Here is a 10,646-nt window from a genome sequence, read left to right as displayed (position 1 = left end):
AACAACCAGTTGATCACTCAGCCCAACTAGAACATTAACAGTGGTTTTAAATACTACTACCTCATCTATCCCAATGATTTGCCCAATATCCACCACTAATCACTAAAATCAATACCTAAAACTAATAGTTATTTTCCATTGGATTTTTTTATTCCATTTTCAGAAAAGGTAGTTTTATCATATGTATATATGAGCTAAACACCATATTGTCAGGTTGCTGACTCTGGAGGTTTGAACAGTACTATATTGTATTTCCTGGAACATGCTTATCACAAAGCATTATGGTTCTAGCATTCATCCATGTAGACTATTAATCGGCTTATTTTATTGCTCCACAGTGTCCAATGTGTGACTACCTTATTTTCGGCCAACCAAGTCTGTTTCTAATGCCTTATTTTTATGGATGTGAAAATGAACTTTTTTCCCCTTCCCATTGCTGGGGTTAGAACCCCATGCCTTTCATATGCTAGGCAAGTGCTCACCACTGAGCTATATCTGGCCTACAAACATTCTTGGTGCACTAGTGTTATCTGGGCATTTCTAAAACTGGGATGTTAGTTATAGGACATGAAAATATATAATCTTGTAAAATAATGTGTTTTCCTTGAAGGGCTCTAATAATGTACATCCCCCCCCCCCCCAAAGTCACTGCTCTCCCTTCTAAAAACTAATTCAATGTATTCCTTACCAAAAAACAAAGCACATCAAAATGAAAAACGCGAATCTAACATTTCATGCTAGTTAATCTGGCCCCAATGGAAATTTCACTTTCATTGGCACTCCCTCCCCCTCCCCCATAGGCACTGCCCACTGTGCGCAAATCTGCTCTGGCTCAAAACACATCTTGCTCATTTTCAACAGCGACACCCTGCTCCTTCCTCATTGCTCATCTACAACTTCCATACCCCTCCTGCCCCTCGGTCCTCCATGAACCCTACCATGATCACATCTGCCCACAGAACTCTTACTCACCCCATCTCCCAAAATACCTATTTCCTGCACCAGACATGGCAGCAGCCTTCACTTCCATCCACATCTTGGGGATATCAAGTTTCAGGTTGCCTTGTTGGAGAAATGGACATTTTAACTAAGCTGTGTAATCACATTTATTTGAGTACTCAGCATTTCCAATTTTAGTGTTTGGTACCTTTCCCCCCAGTGTCTTGCTGGCAAACTTGCTTCCTTGGCACACAGAAGATAAATTTTGGAGTTGACGTTTTCCTACACGATATAAATTGACATGATTATGCTTTACTTTCCCAATTAAATTATAGGCATCTTAAAGGGCAGAAACTGTCTTTGTATTTCTTTGGATTCTCTACAACATTTAACATGGTCTAATGTATTCAACAAGCTCAATTCAATAGATATTTAACACTTCAATGAATACATCAAAATACAGAGGGCTGCATGTGAATAGTAACAAAATCTAGACAAAAGGAAGAAAATAAAATTGAAACTTTCTGTTATTTTCATTAAGAAAAAAAGTTTCTCCAGAAAAAAAGTATGCAGTACCCTGGCTTTCTCTTCTTATCCATTCTGTAAAATTGTGTTTTTCAAATCTATTCAAATTAAATATTAATAATACATTTTAGCATAATACATATTTTTTTACAAGCTTAGAAAGGACAGGACAATAAAGGCAGAGGCAGTCTAGAGAGAAACTTTCTAATCACAAAGACTAGAAATAAATAACATTCTTACCTTTCAACTGCCTAATAAGTTGCTATTTTCAATACAAAACCTTGGTTGAGTTTAGCTCAATGGCATCTGTCTCTAAAATATGTTACTCTCAATTTTCATTATGACTGTAACTGGGAAGCAATTCATTTGCTTAAATGACCTTTTCTCTTTCAATCGTTCTCTTTTCATCAAGTTGCTACCCCTCCTTCCTAAAAGAAACCACAATGTATAAAATTTGAGGCAGAAACAAACAACACTGGCTTGCAGTTAAAATGTAGAATTCAAATTTATTAGTATGAAATCTTCTGAGATATTTTGTTGCATTTGTGACCCAAGAGCATGATTCTCAAAGGTGAAACGTTTTAGCACAACCACACAATCATTTATTTAGTAAAACTGTTCATGAGACCCAGCGAAGGGCAGGAGGTGCTTTCTGTTTCTGGTATAGAAAAGATACTGCTCAGTTGACCATTTCTTCGATGGAGTTTATACTGATTCCCTTTTATCAGAGTCGTCTTCCTCAAATTCTACTAAAGGGGCGTGTCTGTTGGCTTGCGAACCTTCACTGTAGAACACTTTCTTTATTGTGCCATCCTTTGGAGCTTTTATGGTATGCTGTAGAGACAAGATACAACAATGGTTGGAATACTAATGAGGACTAAATATATAGCAAGTCGAAAAAGTCCAACAAAAATGAAAAATATGGCCAATTATTTTGATATTGTATAGTCACAATGCATCCTAACTTCTCCCACTTTTTTTTTTTTTTTTTTTTTTTTTAATACAAATGGCATTACAGAGAAAATGGTAGCATTTTTACGGTCAAGCACAATCAAACTTAGATTCAACAATAACCCATCCGAGCACATGATTGGGAAGCTCTGGTCTAACTGAGAGTTCTCAACTCTGGCTTCACAGTATAATCTTACCTGGGAAACTTTTAAAGAGTACTAGGGCTTGGGTTATACCTCAGTGGTGAAGTACCTCTCTGGCATGCTCCAGGTCCTGGGTTCCCTCTCCAGCACCACAAAATAAACAAACAAAAAGGTACTAATCCCTGGGTCCTACTCCCGGGAGATCTCAATTCAACTTTTGGAGATCCTAATTTGACTTGGAGAAGCAGTTTTTTCATTTTTTTAAATCATTGACTTAAATGTAAAAAAAAAAAAAAAAAAAAAAAAAAAAAAGAAAAGAAAAAAAATGTTTTAGGGCATCATAGTTATATATAATGGTGAGGTTCACTGTGACGTATTCATGAATGCGTACAGTTTTCTCCATTTTGATTCCCCAGTCCCACCCCCTTAATCTCCTTCTTCTACTTTATTGGTCTTCTATTTATTTTTTATTTATTTTTTTTTTTATTGTAAACAAATGGGATACATGTTGTTTCTCTGTTTGTACATGGCACAAAGGCATACCATTTGTGTAATCATAAATTTACATAGAGTAATGTTGTTTGATTCATTCTGTTATTTTTTCCCTTCCCCCCACCCCTCCCACCCCTCTTTCCCTCTATACAGTCCTTCCTTCCTCCATACTTGCCCCCCTCCCTAACCCTAGCTCTAACCCTAACACTAAGCCTTCCCTCCCCCCCATTATGTGTCATCCTCCACTTATTAGCGATATCATTCGTCCCTTGGCTTTTTGAGATTGGCTTATCTCACTTAGCATGATATTCTCCAATTTCATCCATTTGCCTGCAAATGTCATAATTTTATCATTCTTTATGGCTGAGTAATATTCCATTGTATATATATACCACAGTTTCTTTATCCACTCATCAATTGAAGGGCATCTAGGTTGGTTCCACAGTCTGGCTATTGTGAATTGAGCAGCTATGAACATTGATGTGGCTGTATCTCTGTAGTATGCTGATTTTAAGTCCTTTGGGTATAGGCCAAGGAGTGGGATAGCTGGGTCAAATGGAGGGTCCATTCCGAGTTTTCTAAGGAATCTCCACACTGCTTTCCAGAGTGGCTGCACTAATTTGCAGCCCCACCAGCAATGTAAGAGTGTACCTTTCTCCCCACATCCTCGCCAACACCTGTTGTTGCTCGTATTCTTGATAATCGCCATTCTAATTGGGGTGAGATGGAATCTTAGGGTAGTTTTGATTTGCATTTCTCTTATTACTAGAGATGTTGAGCATTTTTCCATATGTTTGTTGATTGCTTGTAGATCTTCTTCTGTGAAGTGTCTATTCATTTCCTTAGCCCATTTGTTGATTGGGTTATTTGTATTCTTCGTGTAGAGTTTTTTGAGTTCTTTATAGATTCTGGAGATTAGTGCTCTATCTGAAGTATGATTGGCAAAGATATTCTCCCACTCTGTAGGCTCTTTCTTCGCATTGCTGATAGTTTCCTTTGCTGAGAGAAAGCTTTTTAGTTTGAATCTATCCCAGTGGTTGATTCTAGCTTTTATTTCTTGTGCTATGGGAGTCCTGTTAAGGAAGTCTGATCCTAGACCAATAAGGTGAAGATTTGGACCTACTTTTTCTTCTATAATCTGCAGGGTCTCTGGTCTGATTCCGAGGTCCTTAATCCATTTTGAGTTTAGTTTCGTGCATGGTGAGAGATATGGGTTTAGTTTCATTCTGTTGCATATGGATTTCCAATTCTCCCAGCACCATTTGTTGAAGAGGCTATCTTTTCTCCATTGCATATTTTTGGCCCCTTTGTCTAGTATGAGAAAATTGTATTTATTTGGGTTTGTGTCCGTGTCCTCTATTCTGTACCATTGATCTACCTTTCTATTTTGGTACCAATACCATGCCGTTTTTGTTACTATTGCTTTGTAGTAGAGTTGAAGATCTGGTATTGCAATACCCCCTGTTTCACTCTTCCTGCTAAGGATTGCTTTAGCTATTCTGGGTTTCTTATTCTTCCAGATGAATTTCATGATTGCTTGCTCTATTTCTGTAAGGTACGTCATTGGGATTTTAATTGGAATTGCATTGAATTTGTATAGCACTTTAGGTAGTATGGCCATTTTGACAATATTAATTCTTCCTATCCAAGAACATGGAAGATCTTTCCATCTTCTAAGGTGTTCTTTAATTTCTTTCTTTAGTGTTGTATAGTTCTCATTGTAGAGGTCTTTCACCTCTTTTGTGAGATTGATTCCCAAGTATTTTATTTTTTTCGAGGCTATAGTGAATGGGGTAGTTTTCCTAATTTCTCTTTCTGAAGATTCATCACTTATGTATAAAAATGCGTTGGATTTATGGGCATTGATCTTGTAACCTGCTACTTTACTGAAATCACTTATGAGTTCTAAGAGTTTTCTGGTGGAATTTCCAGGTTCCTCTAAATATATAATCATGTCATCAGCGAACAGGGATAGTTTGAGTTCTTCTTTTCCAATTTGTATCCCTTTAATTTCTTTGGTTTGTCTAATTGCTCTGGCCAGAGTCTCAAGAACGATGTTGAATAGAAGTGGTGAAAGAGGGCATCCCTGCCTTGTTCCAGTTTTTAGGGGGAATGCTTTCAGTTTTTCACCATTTAGAATGATATTAGCCATGGGCTTAGCATAAATGGCCTTTACAATGTTAAGGAATGTTCCCACTATCCCTATTTTTTCTAGTGTTTTGAGCATGAAGGGGTGCTGTATTTTATCAAATGCTTTTTCTGCATCTATTGAAATAATCATGTGATTCTTGACTTTAAGTCTATTAATATGGTGAATTACGTTTATTGATTTCCTGATGTTGAACCAACCTTGCATACCTGGGATGAAGCCCACTTGATCATGGTGCACTATCTTTTTAATATGTTTTTGTATGCGATTTGCTAAAATTTTGTTGAGAATTTTTGCATCGATGTTCATTAAGGATATTGGTCTGAAATTTTCTTTCCTTGATGAGTCTCTGTCTGGTTTAGGTATCAGGGTGATATTGGCTTCATAGAATGAGTTTGGGAGGGTTCCCTCCTCTTCTATTTTATGAAATACTTTGAGAAGTATTGGAATGAGCTCTTCTTTAAAGATTTTGTAGAACTCGGCTGAGAACCCATCTGGTCCCGGACTTTTTCTATTTATTTTTTAATTGGTGCATTATGTTATTTAAAAACTTGGAATGCATGTGACATATCCATACATGCACACAGCATAATTGGGTCAACTATATTCCCCGGGTTCTTCTCCTTTCCCTTCCCTCCCCCCTCCTCCTTCTTCCCTGGTTTCTACTCTACTGATTTTTTTCCTGTTTTTTTGTGAGATTCCCCCTTTTCTCTCTCTAGCTTCCACATATGAAAGAAAATGTTCATCCCTTGACTTTCTGAGCCTCACTTTTTCTACTTAGCATGAAAAACTTCTCTGGGAAATGTAATATTTGACAAGGGATGAGACCCATTCACCTATAATTTCCAACTGTCTCAAAATCTAGACAGTTGACTTAATTTGGTTGAGGTTTTTGCTTTGATGTTAATGCTTGGCATACTAAGTTCAGCCTTAGAAAATACTAATAGCTAATATTCAGTTGGGTTATGACCTGATTCCAAGCTAGTGATAACCCCATAATCAGAAAATGACAGGTGTAATTTCACAAAATTAAAATGAGAATGTATTTATAAGAAGGATAGTTTTGGTTCTGTTTCCTGAAGTTAATGCTTAGCCAATTCATGGCTTTTGATATTTAAAATGGTGTTTACTCATAAAATAAGGAAAGAGAACAATTAGGTCTGAGAGGTTCCAATGTTTAGTTGGCAACTGAACTCATGATTTCACGTACCTCCATCTTCATGGCGATCATAACCATCAGAGAATCTCCAGCTTTTACTTTGTCACCAGCTTTTATAAACACCTAGCAATTCAGAGTTATACATTTAATATTTAAAAACAGAGAGGTCTTTCATAGTCTAAGTTATTTTAATTTATTGTTTAATATATGTTTTTATATTTGGGTACTGGGAATTGAACTCAGGGGTGCTTAATCATGAGCTACATCCCCAGCCCTTTTAAAAATAATTTATTTAGAGACAGGGTCTCAGAGAGTTGCTTAGGGCCTCACTAAGTTGCTGAGACTGACTTTGAATTTGTGATCCTCCTGCCTCACTTCTGAGCCACTGGGATTATAGGTGTGAGCCACCAAACAGGTGTGAGCTCCTTCATTAACTTTAGAGTTGACATGTAAACATACAAAGCAGACATGTGTGTCCATCTGGTGGTGTCGTCTGCCAAAGACAAATGTCCTGGTACAAATTGAAGATCTCCAGGTTAATACAGCATTGAGGCACCCCTGCCAGGGGACAGCCCTGCCAGCCCCCATCCCCACCTCCCAAATCATCTAGTCTTGCGTAAATCAGACAGTTTACGTATCTTGGTATCCTTTAGTTTTTTTCATGAATGTACAATCAAGACATATCAACAATAGGAAAGGACTAATATGTGTAAATGTCTCTACCACAGACAGGGATAGAGGGTAAGTGAGGGTCTTGACTATTTTTTTGGGATTGTCTAGGATAGCTGTTTCAAGTCCTCAGGCAACTGTGAAGTGAGTATGTAGATAACCATCATTTGAGAGAATTCAACTTATTAGCAACCCAAGAAAAGTATTTCCACTTTCTCTTTTACATGTTTAAATGAACTCAAGTATCCTATATGGTCTCACTGACTTTTTAAGGTCACCAAAGAGTTTTCAGAAACATCACACAGTGAAGTTAGGTTCTAAAGTCACTGGGCAGAGCTAAAATTGTGAAAAGAAAGAAGCACAATTGAAAGTCCCACAAATCACCCAATCCTGGGTGATGCTTTAGTACTGCCCAAAAAATCACTTCTGGGGTTAGGTCAGTTATGGGAGAAATATCTATCTGTAATTATTATTATTTTTTGGTATCGGGGATTGAAACCAGGGTGCTCAACCACTGAGTGACCTCTCCAGCCCTTTTTATTTTTATTTTGAGGCAGGGCCTCACTAAGTTGCTGACGATGACTTCAAACTTGTGATCCTCCTGCCCTAGCCTCTGGAGTTGCTGGGATTTCAGGCATGTGCCAACACGCGTGGCTCTATCTTTAATTATTAATTTTTTACTTGAGGTAGGGTCTCACAGTGTTGCCAAGGTTGGACTTAAATTCCTGGACTCCAGCAATCCTTACTACTCAGCCTCCTGAGTATCTGGGACTCCAGGTACAGGTCATAGTACCTAAATGAAATGTCTATTTGTAAACTAAGACTAGAGTGGGGGATGTAGCTTAGTGGTAGAGCACTTGCCAAGCATGCACAAGGTCATAGGTTTAATCCACGGCACTGCAAAAATAAGTAACAATGACAATGAAAATGAAACACCACCACAAACAAAAAACCAACCAAACAACAACAACAAAAAATTCTTTAAGACTGACCCTCTGCAGGGATGCTACTCTGCAAGAGGCCTGTGGGAACCAAGACTGAACTAGCTAAAGGCAGATCCAGGTCTCTCCTTTCAAAGCCCTTTGGGAGCAAATATTCTCAGAGGAGACAGTGGGTGGAATCACCCACATTGTTTAAATAGTTCTTTTCTTTTTTGGGTACCAAGAAAATACAGGTGAATTTTTATGACTTAAATGCATTTGGGAAAATTCTTCTGTATTCCAGTGTATAAAAGGAGGCTACTGATCTATCACCCTTTGAAGTTATATCAGTCTCTGCTTTGGTTTGAATATCTGTGTCCCCTGAAAATTCACATGCTGAAATCCTACCCCAAGGTGACAGTATTTGGAGTTGGGCCTTTGGGAGGTGATTATAAAGAATTATTGCCTGTTTTTGTTGTTATTGTTTTGAACTGGGGGGATTGAACCTAGGGGTGCTCTTCCACTGAACTATATCCTCAGTCCTTTTATTTATTTATTTATTTATTTTTTATTTTTTATTTTGAGACAGGGTCTCACTAAGTTGCTGAGGCTGGCCTCGAACTTGTGATCCTCTTGCCTCAGCCTCCCTGTGCCCAATATGTCATTTCATGATAAAATTATTTGCCGTTAAGTTTAACATTAAAACACAGTCTTTTTAGCTAATGCTTGGTGAATGCTCCATTTTAATCACAATTTGGATTATTTGTACATTTTTACTTATTGAACTCGGGGCCCTGAGCTACATCCCAAGATTACTGGTACTTTGATAAAAATTCCCACCTTCAAAAACAGCAGTCTTGGGCTGGGTTGTAGCTCAAAGTTAAAGGAGGCGTTTAGCACGCACAAGGCTCTGGGTTTAATCTTTAGCACCAAAAACAAACAAAACAAACAGTAGTCATATCATAAATTAGGTAAATAGATATTTTCATTGAAGACTGAAATACAGAACTTGAATCTTAGTTTATTTAAATGAATGCTTTCCAATAAGCATGATTTAGAGAGGAAAAAGAATATATATGACAAAGTTCAAGGAAGGCACTTACAAGGCCTGTGGATGCCACGTGATTACCTTTTCAATGGTTCCAGTCATAGGAGCTATGGTACCTCCCTGAGTTCCTTCTGAGCTCGATGAAGACAAGTATTTGGGTATTGGAATGCCGATCTCGATGCTTCCTTCCTATAAAAAGAAAACAACCTGAAGATGGACTCAAGATCCTATCACAGTGTTTTACTAGTAAACCTGAGGTAAAGATTGTTTTCAAGCTATTTGTTAACTTAGTCATCACTGATTTCTTACTGTGGGTTCTAATCAGAACACTGGGGTCTAATCTAGCTTTGTGACCATGAACAAATCACTGAACTTCTTTTCTCTTGGTGATGGTTTCCCATTATAAAGAAATAATGGTGTACATGTCTCATTGGGGATTAAAGACTTAAAGCATGTAGCTGTGGGTAATAGCCACTGTCTGGAAGTGACTTCTAGGAGCACTCTCACTATTGAGTGCTTAATCTATCCCAGGAACTTGACATATGTGTGTGTGTGTGTGTGTGTGTGTGTGTGTGCGCGCGCGCATGTGCGTGTGTATACAAATTATGTCATTAATCATCACAACAACTCTATGAGAGAGATACTGTTAGTTCTATTCCTAGATGGGGAACTGAAGTCCAGTTTAACAGTGTAAAGTCACATAACTGCTAAGAGACAGGGTCAGGTTTTGAAACAAAGCAGCTTCACATTCTAGAACTCTTGCTCTCTACCACTCCATGTTCTGTCTTTACCACTGTATTGTTATGACACAGTCAACCGTGGAAAGAAGTGCCTGGGAAAGTGGGATCATCCTTGATTCCACGTATAGACTACTGGAGTCATCTCATCACCAAGCACTGTGAGGACTCCCAAATGTGAGGAGTCTCCAAAAAGGCCAGAGTATATCTGTAATTCATTCTCTTTCTGCTTAGACAGGGGGATAAGGACTCAGCAGGCAGCAGCTTCCTAACCAAGACCGTGCACAACCTGCAAGAGACCACCACTAACCCCACCTTCCTTCCTACCGCCCACCTTCCAACAGACTCTTCTCCCAGTGGTTGCCTCCTCTCAGATCCCCAGAATTCCCAGTGTCAGAAGGATGGTGGCTGGGGAAGGTACGCAGGCATCAAAGCCCTGTGAGAACATGGCCCACTGACCAGGGGGACTCACGAGGAGTATGCAAGTCTTATTTTAGAATTCAAGGAAGAGAATGATTATGCATCTAATAATGAGAACCTGTGTGAATGAGACAGAGCACTTGGAGAAGGTTGGAAAGGGGCAAAGAGAAACAAATGGAGAGGGAAATTGAGGGCAAAATTATCATTATGGTGGCTAAAGGAAGTGGAATCTTTCTGACCTTTCAATGAAATGCCTCTTGTCAAGCAATTCTGTCCCAAACCTAAGAGTGATATTATAAAAAGAGACATTACCATGGAAAATAGGTAAATAGTGTTTTCCAGGATAATTAGTTTAGTTTTAGTAGCAACTCCATTAACAGAACAGTTCAGGTAAGTATAGTCTCCCTCATTATAAAGATCACCAAGGACTTGGAAAGTTTTATCCTCAATCTGAAAAAAACAGAAAAATACAATTTTTGAAGTAATTGAACAAT

The 10,646-nt window shown here is 38.3% G+C and overlaps 1 protein-coding gene across 1 annotated transcript in view; it reads right to left on the bottom strand.

Annotated features, from left to right (window-relative positions):
- Nucleotides 1–1,944: 1,944 nt before the first annotated feature.
- MCCC1 (methylcrotonyl-CoA carboxylase subunit 1) overlaps nt 1,945–10,646 on the bottom strand; it is a 70,502-nt gene continuing 61,800 nt past the window's right edge. The window contains exons 16-19 of the mRNA XM_079100868.1: nt 10,465–10,602; nt 9,077–9,184; nt 6,410–6,481; nt 1,945–2,298 (exon numbers count right to left, since the gene is read on the bottom strand). Of these exons, the coding sequence (XP_078956994.1) occupies nt 2,170–2,298; nt 6,410–6,481; nt 9,077–9,184; nt 10,465–10,602 (447 nt within the window). The 3' untranslated portion in view covers nt 1,945–2,169. The remainder of the gene's footprint in view (nt 2,299–6,409; nt 6,482–9,076; nt 9,185–10,464; nt 10,603–10,646) is intronic.

The sequence above is a fragment of the Sciurus vulgaris genome, assembly GCF_902686455.1.
Source record: "Sciurus vulgaris genome assembly, chromosome: 10".
NCBI lineage: Eukaryota > Metazoa > Chordata > Mammalia > Rodentia > Sciuridae > Sciurus > Sciurus vulgaris.
Note: the sequence above shows the minus strand (reverse complement) of the source record. Positions and strands in the feature narration are given on the sequence as shown.